Source organism: Spermophilus citellus (assembly GCF_964194105.1).
Source record: "Spermophilus citellus genome assembly, chromosome: 9".
Classification (NCBI taxonomy): Eukaryota; Metazoa; Chordata; class Mammalia; order Rodentia; family Sciuridae; genus Spermophilus; species Spermophilus citellus.
In genome coordinates, this window is record NC_138191.1 from 57,132,294 (window position 1) to 57,151,607 (window position 19,314).

The following is a 19,314-nucleotide window of genomic DNA, read 5'->3' on the forward strand; positions in this document are numbered from 1 at the left end:
GTCAAACCCAAGGGTATTTATTGAGTGCTTTGAGTCATTCAACAGACATTGACGGAGGCCCTGATTTCGTATCAGGACTGATGCCGGGTATCAGAGAGAGGTGACCTCAAGGACTTACCTTAGTGTGCCCACCACTTCTAGGTGAGATGAGGAGTGTAATAAAAGCAGGCCCCCAGAGCTCTCAACTCTTAAAAGGTCATGTGCTCCTATAATCCTGGCTCCTTGAGAGGCTGTAGCAGGAGACCACCAACCCGGCATCTTAGCAAGACTGTCTCAAAATAAAAAGGCCTGGAGGTGTGGCTGGGTGCATGCCTAGCATGTGCAAGAACTTGAGTTCAATCTCTAGAACTGGAAAAAAAAAGAGGCTCTGTGTGTGTACGTGTGTGTTGCTGGAGTATCTAAGGCTGTATAAAGGGGAATTGGGAGAAGAGCAATTGAACTGGTGCCCCAGAGGAAGCAGGGAAGCAGATGGAGCTGTTTGGAAGATGACAAGATTTATATATAAGAGGAAAATACAACAGGTCTTTTCAGAGCCCTCCTACTCCCATGGGTCCTACGTTCAGGTCGCCCAAAGCCTTGCATTTTCCTGTGCAAAAAGGACTGACAGTGGGCCAACCGTTGGCACAACCCCAGGTGACCCATTAAGGCCAGAAAGGCCTTTGTGGGGGAGCCTCAGGCCCAGTTACCCTTGTCCTACCTCAGGGCCAGGCCTGTGGGGTTGGCCTATATCCCTTTAAGAGGAAATTGTCAGCAACATTGATCTGGACAAGGTGTTGTACAGGGACAGTCACACAGAAAAATGGAAAGAAAGCTGTCAGGCACTCAGGGAGCAGGGTCACAGCTGCCTGGGGAGGAAGAATGGGGCTGGAGAGAGGGTGGTTTGCAGGAAAGAACAGGGGCATCAGATCATTAAAGCTAGTTGGAGAAGAACTAGGAGCTAAGCAGTGAGCCAGGCTCCTGCAGAACATGGAGGTACAGGTAGGCACTTTGCCTTCATGTTGAGATGACTTCATTGATGTCTGTCCCATAAGCTCGTCTCTGGCCAGTGCATCTCATGAAGTACAGCAGGGGCCCACTTGAGGAATCTCATGAACTGAGCATTAGCCCCAGGAGGAGGCAGGTGCTAGTGTAAAGCCCCTGAGAGGGATAGGAATAGTATCAGTGCCCCCAGAACAAGCATCTATTGAGACTGTGTTCAGGCCTGAAGCTAAGCGCTTCACATTCCTTAACCCATGTCACCCCACGAGGATCCCACGAGGTGGATGTGGAGAGTGTGGCCACAGAGAGGCCCCCCCCCATCATCTTGACTGTTATGAGTTCTGTCTGTCTCCTTATAAGGGGATTCCTGCCTCCAGCAGGTTTTGAGTGAAGCTGGAGAGAATGTGACTGAGTCTGACCAGGACAAGCCCAGGCAAGAGGCTGGCTCTCCTCTTTCTGCTTGAAGCCTTTCTTGTCCTTCATACTCCGTCCCCTTTGTCCATACCAGTGCCCTGAGCTTGGAGCCTGAGCTGAAAGTACAGAAACTCCAAGAAGGGTCCTCTACCCCATGACAACTGCATTGTGGACAAATGACCTATGTCCTCCAATCCTAGACCAGGATTTCTCAACCTCAGCACCATTAAAATTGGGGGCCAGATAATTCTTTGTTTGGAGAGGAATTGTGCTATGTATTGTGGAATGAGCACTGCCCCAGCTGTGACAACCAAAAATACATCCAGATATTGCCAAATATTCCCCAGGGACAAAATTGCCCAGCTGTATCTCCTCCACCCCTCATCCCCTGTTGAGAGCCACTGTCCTGCACCAACCCCACAAAGCATCTGACGCCCACCCTGGGCTACCCTTCCCCACCTTCTGTGCCTTCCCACTGAACTGTGTCCAGCTGCCTCCACAGTAAATACTGTGACTGTGTTGGTGACGACCACAGGCAAGAGGTTGGACCTCCAGCTGCTCCCAGGGAACCCAAGAATGGAGCCTTCCCCTGAGTGCCAAGTTAGAACATTTCCCACCAGCTCTACCTGTTTCCTTTTTTTAACCCATCTCCCCTTCAACACCCTGTTCTTTTTCTCACTCATACACAGGATGAGGAATACCCATTTGGAATATCCTGAAAGATGAAGAGGCGCTGACCCTATTTCTTATTAAAAACATTGGCCTGTCCAGCTCAGTTGTCCACCTGCTGGTCAACTCCCAAGTCCGTGTGGAACAGGTAAGTGGGTGTCCTTGGTCAGTGGTCTCTGGAGGGGAGGGGTAAGCACTGTGCCTGCTAAAATCAAGGGAGACCTTTGCTTTTTCTTTTCTTTCTTGCTTTCCCATTCAGAGTCCATGACTGATGCCCTATATTTGGAAAGATACCTGGGGGTCATTGAGATGACCAGAATTCCCATCACAAGATCTGAAGCAACATGACCTCACAAGGCTTACAACTCAGCAGGTTTTCATAACTGAGGAAGCTGAGCCATCCTGAGGCTCCCCCTCCCGTGTAGTGGCTAAGGAAACCGAGGTCTGTCTAATCATCCACTAACCAAATATTTAGAGACAGTTGTAGGTACTTAGAATCCAGCGTGAAGGCAGTAAGCAAAGCCCCTGGCTCAGCAGCTCACATTCCAGTGGGGTGATAGGAGGTAGTCACGCACGCACGCAGAGACTCTGGCATGTGTCTCTCACTTGTCAGGAGCTGTTGGGAGGGGACAGGAGGGCTGTGGGAGGGGGCAGTTTAAGGGGGACGGTCTGGGAAGCACGTCCTGAAAGGTGTATTTGAGCGCCCCTCCTGATGAGAAGGCAGCCACTGAAATACCTTCAGCTCCTGCTGAGAATGGGCAGTGCAGTCTCTGTGGACTGAGGTCACCCTCCCTAGGGTACAGAATCTGATGATGGCCACAGAAGGGCCAATCTCTGCTTTCCTGGGCTGCTCAATTCCCAGTGCCAGGCAACCTCTTCTACAGTCCTAGCACATTTCTGATCTATATACCTCTCCAAATTTGTTTCATTCATTTTAATGACTTCCTATATTTAAACAGACCATTTTTGCCACAGTCATATGACATTCACATCTGTTGGCTCTTTTGTCCCTCGTGATAATCCTGAGATGGGTCAAATAGCAGACGGGAGACTGAGGTGTCTGGTGATGGAGTGATTTTGCACACAATTGTCAGAGCCAGAGTCACAGGGAAATCCAGGCCTTCTCTTTGCTAATCCTGAGTTTCTTAAGATGGTCCAGGGGTTCTCAAAGTTCAAAGACCAGTAGCACCAGCCACACTTGGGTGCTTTGTTAGGAGTGTGAATTTTTCAAGCCCCAACCCCAGGTGGGTTGAGTCCAAAGCTCTGGGGATGGGGCCCTGCTGTCTGTTTTAGCAAGCCCTCCAGGTGACTCAGGTATGAGAGCCACTACTCACTTGGGGCCTTCCAGGGGGGCCCCAGCCCAGGCTCCAGGGTGGGTGGGTATTCAGTGTGAGGAGCCCTGGGAGAGAGAGGGGATGGAGGGAGAGAGAGGACCTCAGCCTGCCTGTGGGGTATTGGCTTAGTGAAGACAATTTTCTCACTGGTTCCTGGACCACAGTTAGGGAGTCCTGACTGCTCAGACCCTAAGGTTTTCACTGAAACTTGAGAAGGGAAATAGGGCTGACTCCTGAAGAGGCCCTGGGAGGCAGGGCTGGCTGCCTGGTACTGTGCCAGGCTTCCCACTCGCCCCCACCCAAGGAGAGGGGTCAGTGGCACCGATTGCTCATTTTCCCCTTTACTTTCTCTCCAGCTCATAAAACTCCAGTCCCGGCAATGCCTGTGATGATTTCCAGTTGGTAATTAAAGGGAGATGGCGATAAGGGGACGGAATTTAGGGGAAATTTCTTTAGAGTTCCTACTGAGGTGACTTGGAGCTCTAGCTGCTGGCTTCAGGGCTGAGAGCTTTCATGGGGAGGACAAGAGGCTGAGGTCACCAGGTTGTGCCTCTGTCATGTGTCACTGGCTGAGTAGCTGATGCCCTCCTGAGCCCAGCACCTCCTGCCTTGGCCGAGGCCATTCCTGTGGACCGGGCTCCCTCTGGATGGCCAGGCCCACCTTGCTGCTCAGCCTTTCTTCTAGTTCCCAATCTCGAACCTGGGTCTCCATCCAGCTCTGTGATTCCTCATCAGCGCATCCTGTTCTCTGCTGCCCAAGATTGTCCTCATCAAGCAGGGAGTTTTTGTTGTCTACCATCAGGAGCAGATATCCTTCCTGGTCCTTTCTGTCTGGTATCTGAGCATAGCTCCAAAGGGAGTCTCATCACCCCCTCTCTTCATTTAGGGAATTGTGAGACAACAAGAGTAGTGCAGTTCTCTGGCTCATACCAGTTCTTCCCCCAGCCTTGGAAACTCTTGAACATGCTTTAAGGCGCAGCTCAAATGCTGCCTCCCCAGTGAAAACATCCATAAGCCTTCTTTCTTTGTTCTGCCCTCTCCTTCTTCTCTATTCACCAGAGAGCTAAGAGGTAGGGGTTAAGCTCTGAGTTCAGATCTCAGCAGGGTCACACACTTAACTGTGACCTCAGGCCAATTAATGATCTACTCTGTGCCTGTTTCCTCATTTGTAAATGAAAATAATAAAGTGCTTACTCTGTACTGGTGGTTGTGTGGAACTCATAGAACTAATAAATGTGAAGTATTCAGAATGGTGCCTGACACAGTGAAGATTCAGTGAGCACTGACAGCTTTTCCTAGCTCTACTTAACTCTCCCTCCTCTGTGTTCTGGATTCATTGTGTTTAATCTGGAATTTCTGATATTTAGAAGCCTGCATTTCCAGCTAGTTGAAGAGCCTCTAAGAGGCCAAAAATTGGCCTTATTCATTCCACTCACTCTCTGGTGGCTGCATAGTGAGAAGCCAGTGAGTGGGCATTGAGGCAGAGTGACCAGTGAGTGGGATCTTTGTGGTGTCCCAGTTTTCTCTCTGGCTGGCTATGAGAGTTTCTCAAGTCACTTGATCCATCCTCCATCACTTCCTCCTTGAGATTGTGAGAGGCTTGGACAAAATAAGTTGATTGATAACCTCCACCTTGGAATGTTTCAGCCTCTGGAATTAGAGATGAGGATCGGTTGTGCCTTGAAAAAGTGGCTGTGGGCAAAGCAGGAAGGCTCTGTGGGCACACACAGCCTGTCACTAGGTGAGGGAGTACAGAGCTGATCCACCATCAGCAGTGACTTGCACCTTCGTGTAAGAACCAGGCATTTCTAGGTGGGGTCTGACGGTCCCTATGCAGCAGGTGGCAAAGCTGAACCTGCTCTGCCAGAGAACCATGTAACTGAAAGCCATGAGGAGACTGCAGTGCCCAGACAATCTCATTCGTTCATGATCCTCAAGGTCTTGTTCACTGCAGTGGATCCAGGACTCCAGGAGGCAAGGCACTGTGCTGGGTGGCCAAGGCCTCTGACCATGGTTGATGCCCTTCCCTTGCTTGGCCCCTCAGCCTCTGGAGACCAACATGGGCATGATGTTTCAGGAGTCACTGTCTATGGGCTCCCTAAAAGCTTGGTGAGGGTAGTGGGATACACAGGCCTTGGGGGTCACAGATCCAAAAAAGGATAACTAGTTAAATCTGAATATCAGATAAGTGACCAAAAAACTCAAGCATAATTACATTCCATTTAGACCCCATTTGGGACACACTTATACTAAAATTATTCATAATTCATCCAAAATTCAGCTTTCACTGGGCATCTGGTGTTTTTATGTGATAGAGTTAGTGAGAACCACCACAAGTGTCTTGTCACGACTCCTCCACCTCAGCCTCCAGGAGAGGTCTCCATGGCACCTTGGCATCACATGTAGAGAAGGGGATCTCTCACATTCTAAAAGTTTCTCTGATTAAGTGAGGCTTGGGGAGTGTCTGGATTTTCTATTGCTGCTGAAACAAAGTACTGCAAACTTAGTGGTTTAAAACAACACCAATATATTTTCTTATGATTCTGGAGGAGAGAAATATGAGAGTCAAGGTACCAGGAGGTCTACATCCTTTACTGGGGATCTAAAGGAAAATCTATTTTCTTACCTTTTCCAGCATCTAGACACTATTCATGTTCCTTGGTTTGTGGTCCCCCTCAATCTGCAAGGCCAGCAGTGGCCCACCAAGCCTATCTCACATCATATTCTTCTGATGCTGTTTCTTCTATCTCCTTCCACATTTCAACCACATTTTATCTGGTTGGGCCCAACCAGATAAATCCAAATAACCTGCTGATCTAATTAGGCAGCTAATTGGCAAACTTAATCCATTGGCAATCTTAATTCCGTTTGTATTAGAATATAATATATTCACTGGTCCCTTGGATTAGAATGTGGGCATCTTTGAGTGAGGGGGGCAGTGATTTCCTACCACCAGGAGAGTTCAGTGTTGCCTCTCTCCCCTGCAGTTTGCTCACGGAGTCCCAGACCTGGTGCTAAAGGACATCGCCTGCAATGAAGCCCTCCTGGAGCGCTTCATCATCTTTGGCCAGTGACATGGGGCGTGGGCTGTGCGTGACGCCCTGTGTTCCCTCTCCCAGGGCACCCTACAGTGGATAGAAGACACTCTGTATGCCAATGTGGACTTCTTCAAGCTCTTCCATGTGGTAAGTAAAGGGTGACTCCTGGGGCAGGCAGCATCTGGGTCTCATGAATTGACACTGGTGGAGGTGTGAACCTAGTATTCAGAACAAGCCTGGAGGAAGCTCCAGGCTCCAGGGGCCCAAGAAATCTTGATCAATATGACTTTTAGAACATTGGCCTAGTGACCCAAGAGTCATAGGAGCTTCAGCATTAGGTATTGTGACAGGTGTGTGTCTATTCCAAATGTGGGCTGAGTGCTCCCCAACACCTGTAGCAATGTGGTTAAGAAAGAAACCAGGTTTGGTGTTGCACACCTGTAATCTCAGCGGCTCAGGAGGCTGAGACAGGAGGATCACCAGTTCAAAGCCAGCCTTAGCAACATAGTGAGGCTCTAAGCAACTTAACAAGATCCTGTCTTGGCTGGAGATGTGGCTCAGTGGTTAAGCATCCCTAGGTTCAATCACTGGTACAAAAAAAAAAAAAGGAAAGAAGAAGGCCTGGTTTGACTTCTGTGATTGTGGCAAGATATTGAAACTTTCCTAGCCTCATTATTTATCTATATAAGTATAATACTTAATAAATTCATTTAAAAAGATACAGACAAAAAACTATATGTAAGGCATTTAATAAATTTTAATAAATGAGGACTTCATGCTCTTTCTTCTGGACCTGGTCTTGACCCACATTCCCCCACCAATGGCTGTTTCTAAGAAAACAACAGAAATTTTCATGTCTCACAGCTCTGATCTAGCTCAATCTTCTGTACTAGAATGGCATCCCAGAGAATCTACTCGACCTAAAAGTATTTCCTTCTTTGCTAGAAGGATAAAATAAGAGGGAATATTATAAAGGAGGGGCTGTGCAGGAACTGTCAGGCTATAGGGTGCTTGAAAAGCATCAGAGAGGTTGGTGAAAGATGCAGAGCTTCCTTTGGCCCATTAAAAAACAGAATAACGTTTAAACCCAGAAGAATTAATTATGCTAATTACATTTCTTTGGGGACCTATAAATAGTTGTTTACTTTTTCCACACAATCATCATCACTAGGTTGATATTATTTGCATTCTTTAGCTGCCTTAGGCCTCAGGAGACTCATGGTCCCTGTGGGCCACCCTTTCACCAACACTCAGAATGCTTTGGAGACAAAATGTAGGATTTCTAGCACTAAATTGTGTTTTTTCTTTTGCCTATATTTTAATTTCTGGAACTGTGTTGTGAGGAATGTCAGTTCCGAGAATTGATTAAAGAATTTTATTTTGTCTACTTTTTGCTTGCTCTCTCAAGTCTCCAGAAAACCCACTCTCAGCTTGTCTTTAAGGCTTGAAAAAAATGAAACAAAATAAAACAAGACCCCACAGTTTCTGGAAGAGTTCACTCTGAATCCCTTTGAAACTGGGCTTTCCCTTGGAAGCTACTCTACACATTTCCCTAGCTCATCAGGTAGGTCTCTTCCATAACTCATCAGGTAGGGAAGAGGGGTCAGAAACTGGGGATGCCCTCACTGCTCAGGGTCTGGGCCTCAGAAAAGGTCTCTAGGCTTTCTTTGGTGCAGAAAGAATAAAAAGCAATGTGGTCCAAACATCTCTGTCCAGTTTCAAAAGGAAACTGATTTTAGATTCACTCTTTGGTTTGTTTAATAATTAGATAGAAGAGTAAGATGACAAAGGTGCCTTATTCTGGGCAGTTTTACCCAGACAGCCAGGAGACAGTGCCTGTGTTGCAGAGCCAAGACCTGTGTGCTCCCATGGAACAGAATGAAGGGTACCAGCATGCTGGGGTAAGCAGGGGCCTGGTTGCTTAGGTGCCCAGTACTTTGCAATAGTCTTGTCAGTAAGAGGAAGACCAGGTCATGCTTCTCTTCTTGAAGCACCTTGGCTGCTGATAAATTTACTTCCTGGGGCATGACCATCAATTCTGGGAGACAATCCTGAGTGTAGCAGGATAAGGGGGCACCTGGGCAAAATTTTCCATTAATGACTGGAATTTGTGTTGGTCAGATTGCCGTTACTATTACAAATACCTGAAAAAAATCAACTTATGCTAAGAGCCATAGCCAAGTAGTAATGATGCATGGCATTTTTGGTTGAAAGATAACGCCAGCAAGCCATTGAGATGATATGATTATGTTAAGATCTGCATTCAAATGGATATTAGACCCCTGCTGTCCACCTCGGCCTGCTAGGGACTCCTGGAGAGTTCCCATTGGTTGGGGAAGTGCGGTAGGAGGGAATTCCCGAGGAGGGATTTCCTGTTTGGAGTAGTGTGGCCGAGAAAACGCTGCGTGTGTGGGTCAGCACATTTCCCGGGAGCATACAGGCATTGGCGGGAGTTTCAAAATAAAGTTTGTTCCTATTTGAGTGGCTCGTGATTTTGTGCCCAGCCGGACTGCAGCAAACTTATAAAGAGAAAAGGTTTATTTTAGTTCACACTTTTGGAGGTTCCAGTCCATGTTTAGTTAGCCCCATTGCTTTTGGACTCGTGGTAAGGTTGCACATCATGGCAGAAACATGTGTAGAGCAAAACTGCTCACCCTATGGCCAATTAGCAAATGAGAGAGGGAGGTGGAGAGAATGGAGTGGGGTCTTGCTCTCTCCTCCCAAGGACCCAAAGACCTCCCACTAGGCCCCACCTCTTAAAGGTCCCACCACCTCCCAGTAGCACCAAACTGGGGACCAAGCATTTAACACGTACACCTTTGGGAAACACTCAAGATGTAAACTGTAGTAAACCCCAACAGACCACTAACTTTAAAATGCTACTTCTTAGACCAGAACGTCTTTCCTTCTGTCCTTATGGGCTGCCCTGATAAGTGCTTGAGTTCAGAAAGCAGAGGCTAACTTTGGCCAATTGCCCCACTAGCCTCTTGTAGGTCTTGGGTGCTTGCATACCACCTCCACGTGTGTTCACATGCTCACACCTACAGCAGACAGCTGCCAGGCACCAGCCCCTGCACCAAGGCCAAGGTTCGAGCCATGAGCCTCCCATCCTCACTGAACTCACATATTGGAGATGAGCAACTAAGCTGGTTCACAGCAGCATAGCTTAGAAAGACTAGCACCAACATCTGTCCCTCAGGACAGCGCTTCCTAGACTTGGCTGCACATGGAATCACTTAAGGAGCTTTAAACACTATACCTGCCCTGCCCCAACCCCCAAAATTCTGAGTCTGTTGATACAACTTTGTATTTCAGTATTTTTTAGAGCTTTCCCGATAATTCCAAAGTCCATCTGGGGACTGACCTAGAATCACTGACCTAGAACATAGGAGTTTGACTTACATCTCTGGTTTTGTGGACCAAGCACAGTAAGAATTGTACCCTCAAATGCCTCTGAGGCTTCAAAGCATTTCATTTGATCACCTATGAGACTGAAGCACTGTAGAGATGCTTCCTCCTCCTATTCTCTTTACAAAGTCAGAGAGTTGCAGATGGAGAGTGGACCCAGAGACTCTAGAGAACACCCAGCAGAGGTGAACCTCTGGTGGCCTCTGAGGACTGTCCCTACCTGCCAGCCTTTCACTCCTGCTTCCACCTCTGTAGGGAAAGACCTGACCAGAACATGCAGATGGGCCCCAAAGAACAAGCACCCCATCTAGTCCTCTGGTGCCCTTTGAAATGTGCTTTTCAGTTGGACAAATGAATAGAGCAGCTAATTTTTTTTTAATTACAAATAAATAACTTAAAAGAAATAGCAGGCATTAGGGTGGGATTTTTACTTTATTGCTCCTGTACTCATCCTATTCATGTTTTTAGGAAAATGACCCTGAGGCAGGCACAGAGAGGCACAGGGCCAATTGCCGACCCTGTGAGAGAAGCACAGGCCGGCCTCTCTGGGCCCAGGCTGTTATTGCAGCTGGTTGGCGCACATCCACACTTATTTTCAGCAAGGGAGTGCTGAGCTGTCTGTTCTCCTGGGCTGTTTCTCATGTGCATGTAGCCAATGTATAAATAAGTTTTTATTAAATGCCAAGTCAGTTATCATTAACAAAGAAAGAGGGGAAATATCAGTAAACCACTGTGACAGCACCTGCCCCTGCTGTGTAAGGAGCAGGGATGGGAGTGTATGCGTGGGGGTGCAACCTCCCAGACAGGGGAAACCTGTGGAGCTGAGAGAATGGGAGGGGGTTGGTTTGCACCAACGGGACCAGCTGTGTTTTTCCTCAGTCCCTCAGAGGTCAAAAGTGAGTGTCGTCATCCTCAAATAATCCCAAGGCAGTGCCCACAACCTTCCTCCACCCCACCCATCCACATAAGGTGCACTTGCACACATTCACACATCCACTTGTGCATGATGACACAGGCTCTCTTGCACACTTGTGCACATACACATGAATTGGTGACCTAGGTGAGCTGGGAAAGGAACCAGAAACCAGATGCAAGGAAATTCAGCTCCTCTTGGTTTCACCTCCCATGTGACAGCTTAAAGGAGCTTGTCTTCACCTGGGGCCTTTTTGGGTTTAACGCCCCCAGCTTGAAACCCAGCAGCCCTGAACTGGGCCCAAGGTATCATTACTGCCAACACTATCTGAAATGTTCGCACCTCATAAAAAATGGTGTGTCAGTTTCGTCAAGTCAGTTTCGGGTGAGGGGTTGGGAGGTTTCCCATCTGATCTGGCCCCAGGCAGTCCTGCCCCTCCTCCTCCTCCTCCCCCTGTGATCCTTCCTGTTTTCTCTCCAGCTCTGGTGCACAGCTTTGAAATCTTGCTGAGAAGCAAATCTGTCCCTTCTGCTTGAATGTTTATTTGTGGAAGTTCAGCAGGGGAATTGAGGCGGGTGCCAAGACCTGCCATACTGCTGGGAAATCTGAGTTTCCCTCCCCTCCCCCTTCTCTGGGGATGTTGATGGAGGAAATCTGGCCTTTTGGCTCACAGTTTCCCCGCTTTGCAAACACTCCCAGAGTGGCATGATTCAGCTCTCTTTCCTTTTGCCCCTACTCTGCTGTGGTTTTGACTTTTCTGACTCCATTGTACCCACGTCTCTGGGAACAGGGGCTGGCTGAACACTGCATTCCAGAGAAGAAAGGACTCAGTCTTGGGGTCCTGACTACATGCTCCTATCAATGTCCTGCTTCATTCTTGGATGTGCTCCCTAAATTCCTGAAGCTTCGTGAATAAACAGGGTTGGACTGCACACTGCCCTGTGAGAGCTGGCCATGCTCACTGCTCTCCAGGGTCATTTTGCTGCAATTTGTTAAATTTTAACTACGCATTTCAATTTTGGGGTGGATACTGCTATTATCACGAGTCTCTGGGAAAACCCCCAGCGTCTCCAGGATCTTCCATTGAGGCCCTATTAATGACTTCACTTCATGATTTCCTTTTTCTTCGGATTTCTAAATCTTTGGAATGTCAACTTTCTCCTACTTCTTTCTGCGTGGGGGCTTTGGGAGGGGAGAAGAAAGAGAGAGGCCCTGTTCCTGCAGTACCAGGGGTCAGCAGGGCTGTGGGACAGAAACAAAACTGAGCCAGAAAATAGGGTTGTTTTGTGTTTTTCAATTATGAAGCCCCAGCAAGTACATTTGATTTATAGCATGAGTATTTTTTTTTTTTTTTTTTTTTTTTTTTTTTTTTTTGCCCACATCTACAAATATCTGCCTAGGACAATCAAGGTTTCCCTGGGTGAGTGGATTTCGACAGGAAATCGAGGCGAGGACCTTTAATCTAAAGGCAGATGAGGACTATGGCTTGTCATTTTCCTGCCTTGGTTTCTCTAAGGCTCCAGGTGTGCAGCAGTCCAGGGCCATGTTTTCATGACAGATCAAATATTAATTTTAAGGATTTAAAAAGAAAAAATTATGAAGAGGTCAAAACCAAAGCAATGTAGGATAAGACTGTAGAAAAGCTGTTACTTAGGGTAATGGGACCTGAGTTCTCTGCCTTTATTCAGTAAATATAGGGTGAGCACTACAGTCTGTGTTCCCACTGGACAGGCATGAGGTTTTCTCCAGCATAAATCAGTTTTAGAAAGGATTTTGGCTTCAGACATCTCCCATCTCTGCAGAACAGTAGGTCTTCACCATTTTGTTAAAATATTTTTTTAGTTGTTGATGGACCTTTGTTTTACTCGTTTATTTATATGTGGTGCTAAGAATTGAACCTAGTGCCTCACACGTATGAGGTAAGTGTTCGACCACTGAGCCACAAACGCAGCCTAGTTCTTCACCTTTTTATGGATTAGAATCACCTTTGAGCCTCTGACACCAGTGCTGCATATTTTCCCTAGGGAATGTAAGTTCCCACAGGACACACAGGGGCCACTGAAGCCAACTCCAGGTTAGGAGCTTCTGCATTAAAATTTCTTTGCTCCCTTCTACTAATATGTGTCTTTTCCTAAAAGGTCTCAATATAGCTAGAGTCCTCCTTACTTCTCTTTATGAAGTTGTCATCACACACCCCCCCCCCCTCGCCAAGCATGGGACCCTTAGTGAGATCAGAGTGCTGGGCAGCCCACTGGGGCACACCAACATTTGCCAGTGGCCTGGAGACTGTTTCCTGGCTCTGAGCTGACAGCTAACTTGCTGTCATTCAAAGAGGATTCCATCCCCCATCTGTAAAATTGAGACAATAAGACCTGCTCTACACATGTACGAGATTCACATTAGGGAAGAGATGGAAAAGTACTTTGAAACCAAAACCATTTTGTTCTTATCAAAGCAAGAATTTCCCCATTTTCCTAGCGGCCCCTTGGCTCCTTCCTGTGACCCCCTCAGACTAGGGGGTGGTCTCTCTCATGGAGTGGCCTTAAACTGACTCTAGATTCCAAACTCAGTTTTGCTTTCATCAGCCACAGATACCAGGACAGAAGTCCCTGTGAGAGAAAAAGGCCTAGTTTCTTATTGAGCCAAAAGAGTCCCATCACTTGTCTATTCACATACCCCAGAGCCCACCCTCTGGTTCAGAGTGGGGAGACAGTATGTCTCAGTGACGTCCCCCAGTAGAGACAGTTTGGGCATGTCCCCCCACCCCTCCCAGTGACTGAGTCGGAATTCTCCACTCATGACGCATTTCCTAGCACTCAGGGCACCCCTTCTGGTTGCCCCCTCCCTACTAAGGCAGCTTCCTCTCTTCTCATCTGATGCTTAACAACTGTCAGGTTGCAACAAACATGCTTCAGAGCCACATTCTCCCAGTTGCCCAGCAACAACTTCCCTCCCGGATAAATCTGGGCTTCCTGCAGCAGCAGCCCAGAGCTTAACCCAGCAGCCCAGCACTCTGTCTTCAGCTGTCTGCTCTTTACCTCTTGTCTGGGTGTTTTCAAGACAACCACCCATCCCCAGCTCTAGAACCTTCCAGAAACTATGTCATCAAATACAGACACTTTTAACTTGAGGCTACCTAATTACCTTTGTATTAGGTATATCCTCAATTTAGAAATTAATACTGCTTCCAGGTTGTCTTTGAATCAGAGAAAGTAAATCAAACAACAACAAAAAACAAAACAAAACAAAACAAAACAAAAAAAACTTCCAAGATGTTCTTTCCATGTGCTGATGATGTTATATCTGTTGGATTAACTCATGGGATCCAAAGCATTAGCAAATGCCAAGACTTTTTAGGAGCCAATATGATTTATTCTGCATATGTAAAAAATATTACACAACCTCAAAGAAGAGACATCTTTTTAGTTTTTGAAGAACCAAGGCAGAGGCTTCATGGAGACAAAAATCTTCTTGCTACCTGTGAGGGCCTCGTTATCAATTTCTTAATACAAGAGCAAGTTTCAGGGATTGCTCAAACCAACCACAGTTGATGGAGACTATGCTTTCCACAGCCCTGTTTGTATATCCCATCTTCCATAAGAGATCTAATCAGACCTTGACCTTGGGTTGGCAGTACTGAGCTCAATAGGGACACGGAAGGATTGTTATTTGGAAAATTCACAGAACTTGTTGGTATAGGAAGTTGTGGGGTGTGGGTGATGATATTTGCCATTTTGGTCTGTGACCTTTTTTCCAGAAATGTTTCCACATTGTTATTTAAATGAACTTTCAGTCTCTTCAGGTTCTTTGGACTCTTTTGGCAGGAACAATTCCTATGAATTTAAATAGATAATGCTGGAAGGAATTAAAAGGAGAAAAGAGCTCTGGGAAAGTTATTTTATAATGTGTAGCAATCCCAGCCAGACCACTGGTAAACAGATACAGGTAGAAGGCTCTTGGGGTTTGATACCCTTCTGAGATGTAAGTGATATCTCAAATGAAGAGTGAGTATGAGACCCACATTGTTTACCATCTCCATTGAAGTGAACTGGGAAGACATTGCAGCCAGGGTTCCAGGCACATAGCTAGAGCTTAGTCAATATTTGATTAATAAATATTATTAAATAATTGACAAGGTCTAAAAGAAAGCATTAGCTGTGTGTGATGGAACATGCCTGTAATCCCAGAGGCTCAGGAGGCTGAGGCAGAAAGATCACAGGTTCAAAATCAACCTCAGCAACCTAGCAAGGCTGCAAGCAGTCTAGTGAGACTATTTCATGTTTTTAAAAATAAAAATTAAAAAATGTGGGGATGTGGCCCAGAGTTTAAGTACCCCTGGGTTCATTTCCTGGTACCAAAAAGAAACAAAACCAACCAACCAAACAACAACAACAACAAAAAGGAAGTGTTAACCAGACGCAAAATGCATCTTGAGCTGTGCCCCTCCCCCATCCACTCTCCCCCTAATTCCTGGACTTGTTCTTATCTGGCTCTCTCTAGTCTCAATCTCTTGTTGGCTCTCTTCACATTTTTCTCTCCACCTGGAATTCCTGCCTCTTCCCTTCAGTCCACAGACACTGCCCTCACCTCACAATTATCAGCTTGTTTCAGCTCAAATGTCACCTTCATGTCCTTAGGTGCAATCGCCTGCTGCCTCCCTGAAAGACACCATCACACCTAGTAGAGACACTTCTCATGGAAGCTTTCATCTCAGTAGATTCTCTTTTCTACTTGATCATAGTTTATTTATTCACAAATACAACACATATTCATTGAGTGCCTACTGTGTACATACTCTGAAGATATGAAAACAAAAAGTCCATTCCTACACTTACTGAGCTTACAGTTTAGCTGGAAGACAGACACGTGAAAAATAATAGCAAACTGATATAAAAGTGATAAATAAATGTGGTAAGAATTAATTATAGGAGCAGCTAGGAGGAGCACCTTATCCATGGGGAAGGAGGCAGGAAGCAGAGGGTGATGAGGGAAGGCTTTCTGGATGAGGAGAAGTGGTTTCAGATAAGTTGATTCTTGCCAGTTGAGGTGGAGTGAGGATGGGTGGGGGTGGCTGTTTTATCCCTTGGTCCCTGAGGTATTAGGCATAGCACCTTATGGCCATAAGTTTTGCAGAAGCCTACAAAAATGTTTGAAACTTGAATTTTTTAAAAAAAGGTTCCAAAATACAAAGAAAAAGCTTTAGAATTAAATTTAATAAATTTAATAAATATTAAATTGCATGTTTACCCAGTCCAACTGTGCTAGGTTGTGGGAAAGCCAAAGAAAGTACCTGGAAACAGTATAGGAGACATGTGGTTTATTGGGGAAAGCTAACAAGAGATCAGTGACTGCACCAAGAAGAATTTAGTGGCAACAGGTGGACAGCTTCTTATGTCCCTCACAGTGTTTTGCCAAGCATGCCTACTTATGGTGTTCTATCCAGCGGTGGCTGGCTGGATATGTGGCATGTATTCTTTCCACAGCGCCCTCAGTTCCATGCCTGTCCCCACTCTGAAAGGAGTTGTTAAGAAGCAGTGACATCACCAGCATTAGCTTGCTTAGTTTGCTTATAGGACCAGAATCACAGGGAACAACTCTTCTGGTGTACATGCAAGAAAGTAACTTCTAGGGGCCAGGGTTGTGGCTCAGTGGTAAAGCAATTGCCTAGCACAGGTGAGGCCCTGGGTTCGATCGTCAGCACCACATAAAAATAAATAAATTAAATAAATAAAGGTTAAATTCATTTAAAAAGAAAGAAAGTAACTTCTCCAGATAATACTAATTTGCTCTAGTTCCTAGTGTGTCTACAGAAAGCCCATGTCCTCCAAGATAATATGTATCTGGACTTCCCAGCCCAGATTTAATCTCATTGTTCCCTTATCTTAGCTAAATTTGGGGGAAGACAAAGAGAGTGTTCAGGAACATGATGTTTTACTGTCCTCCTTTTCTTTAGGGAACCAAACAATAGAAAGATTTACACCACATTTTTAATAGTGATTACCCTTTGGTGAAGGGTGGGGCAGAGAGCAGGGAGAGCTTTACCTGTAGTTCAGGTAAGTAAGTTGCTCTTACTTTTGTTATCTTAAAGGCAAAAACAAAGGCCTAAGTATTCTATGTCGGACTCAGAACTAACTGGTCAACAATTTAATAATTCACTGGAATTATTAAAATTGAATAATTATGAATTTCCAGGAAGTCATTACTATTTCTTCACTGTATATTTCTTTCTAATGGAACATCAAAATAAGAGAATTTGACTTAAAATACGAAATACTAAAATTTATTTACTCTTTAAAAAATTTTTTTTTAGTTGTAGATGGATACAATCCTTGTATGTTATTTATTTATTTTTATGTGGTGCTAAGGATCGATCCCAGTGCCTCCTAGGTGTGCGGCAAGCACTCTGCCACTGAGCCACAATGCCAGCCCCTACTCTTTTTTTTTTAAAGGCAACTTAAAAGCAGACGTGTTACCTAACATTTCTTTAATCTGACATTGATGAGTATACCATAGTCTCTAAGGCAAACTCATTCCACCTTCTAATACATGGGATTTATGATTCACAAATTTCTCCTGAGCTACTACAGAAAAATTGAATGGATAAGAAGCTGAAGCAACACAAAAATTAAAATGTAAAATCCTAGTGTCTGGTTGTAGCTCAGTGGGCCTGCCTAGCATGTATGAGGCACTGGTACTTCAGTACCACATGAAGATAAATAAAATAAAGATCTGTCTACAACTAAAAAATTAAAATAAAAATAATTTTTTTTTAAGAAAGAAATTCCTTGTCCTTAACGAGCATACCATTTCACAGAGGATCAGGTATGCAAACAATTACAATAAATCTGCTTGTTGCTATAATAAGAGCATTCATTTATTTGCCATATTATTTGGGTGACTACTGTGAGCCAGGCACACAGACAGTTCCTTTCTACATGGGGCTCAGAGTCTCCAAGAGAGATGAGAGGAAAACAAAAGAATAATCACCACTGCTGAATAAGGTAAGGAGGGAAATAAACAAGTCACCTTCAGGGAACCTACAGGGCAAGGTGCATACAGGCATAGAAAAAGGGACATCTAAAGCTACCTGGGGGACAACTGTCTTTCCCATAGTTAGTTGTGTTAGGATTGAGACTTGAGATAATAGGAGTCTGCCAGACAAAGGAAAAAGGGAAATGGAGTACAGAACCCAGGGACATGCAAAAGACAGATATGTGAGGAGAGGCAGTAGTCTGGCCTAGTGGAGGAAAGGCAGGTAAGAGGGCTGGAGAGCCAGGCATGGTGGTGCACGTCTGCAATCCTAGCTGCAATCCTAGCTGCTCGGGAGGCTTAAGGCAGGAGGATCTCAAGTTCAAAGCCAGCCTCAGCAATTTAGTGAGGCCCTAAGCAACTCAGCAAGACCTGACTCAAAATAAAATGTGGATGTGGTTCAGCACCCCTGGGTTTAATTCACAACACCAGAAGGCTGGAGAAGCCATGTGTATCCAGCACTGTTACTGACCTTCTCTCCTGGGGAGAATAGAGAGCCATGCAAGATTTCTGATCAGGGCAAGTAGCATAATCAGATAGGCCTCTTAGGTAACTCAGACCACAATGTGGAAGATACATAGGAAGGAGGGAGACCAGATGCAGGGGAACCAGCAAGAACATAACTCTGATGGAATATTCTAGAGGAAAAATGAACAAAGGCAGCCTTAGTGGGGAAGAAAAAAAAAAAAGGATAAGATAGGGAAACTATTCATTTAGTATCCATTTATTCAATAATTATTTTTGCCTGGGAAAAATTTCCTCTTATTACCTAAACATTTTATTCTAGAAATTAGTATAAAAGTGAAGTGAATGATATAAGGAAGCCCATGTACCCATCACCCAGCATCAAGTATTATCAACATTTGGCTTAGTTCTTATTTTAACGGTTCTCTCTCCCCCACCAAAAAAGTTTTTTGCAGTCAATCATAGACAACATACCATTTCACCAGTGCATGCTTTGTAATTATCTCTAGCAGAGATGGTCTTATTTGTCTTAACAAAACTGCAATGCTAGGATCACACCCAATTTAATATTTCCTCAGTGTTGTCCAAGTGTGTGGTCCATGTCCACTTACTCCATTATTAAACTTGGATTGTCCAGATCAGAATAAAAAATCACACATGGCACTGCATTGATAGGTCCCTTCCATCCTTTTATATATCTAATAATCTCTGAAGATAGTCAGGAGAGAGGGTCCCCAGGACTTGTGATAACTTTCCATCATCACACATTCTTACCTGTTTGCTTCATCCCTTCCTACTCACTTCACTCAGCCCTTACAGGAAAAATAGGATCCAAAGTGCTCTTCCCAGAGACACTGAAGGTATTTTCAAGGAATTTAAAAAGAATTCCTGGCAAGACCAATGCATAGGCCCTGTACTCAGGGTAAAGATGCTTCTCAGTGGTGTGGCAGCAATGGCAGCTTTGCAGCTGCTTCCTCTGGAATATTCCTCCCCTGTCAGGTCTGTTTTACATTTTTCATGCATAACAAAGTCTTTCATTTTACAGTTAGAAAATAAGCCTGAAATG

The 19,314-nt window shown here is 45.4% G+C and overlaps 1 protein-coding gene across 1 annotated transcript in view; it reads left to right on the plus strand.

The window, feature by feature from the left end:
- Window positions 1-19,314, plus strand: part of LOC308655502 (retinal-specific phospholipid-transporting ATPase ABCA4-like) — a gene marked incomplete at its 3' end in the record, with an annotated part of 145,857 nt that overhangs the window by 15,634 nt on the left and 110,909 nt on the right. The window contains 4 exon segments of the mRNA XM_081305596.1: window positions 2,082-2,083; window positions 2,087-2,209; window positions 6,383-6,466; window positions 6,470-6,580. Coding sequence (XP_081161722.1) covers window positions 2,082-2,083; window positions 2,087-2,209; window positions 6,383-6,466; window positions 6,470-6,580 — 320 coding nt within the window.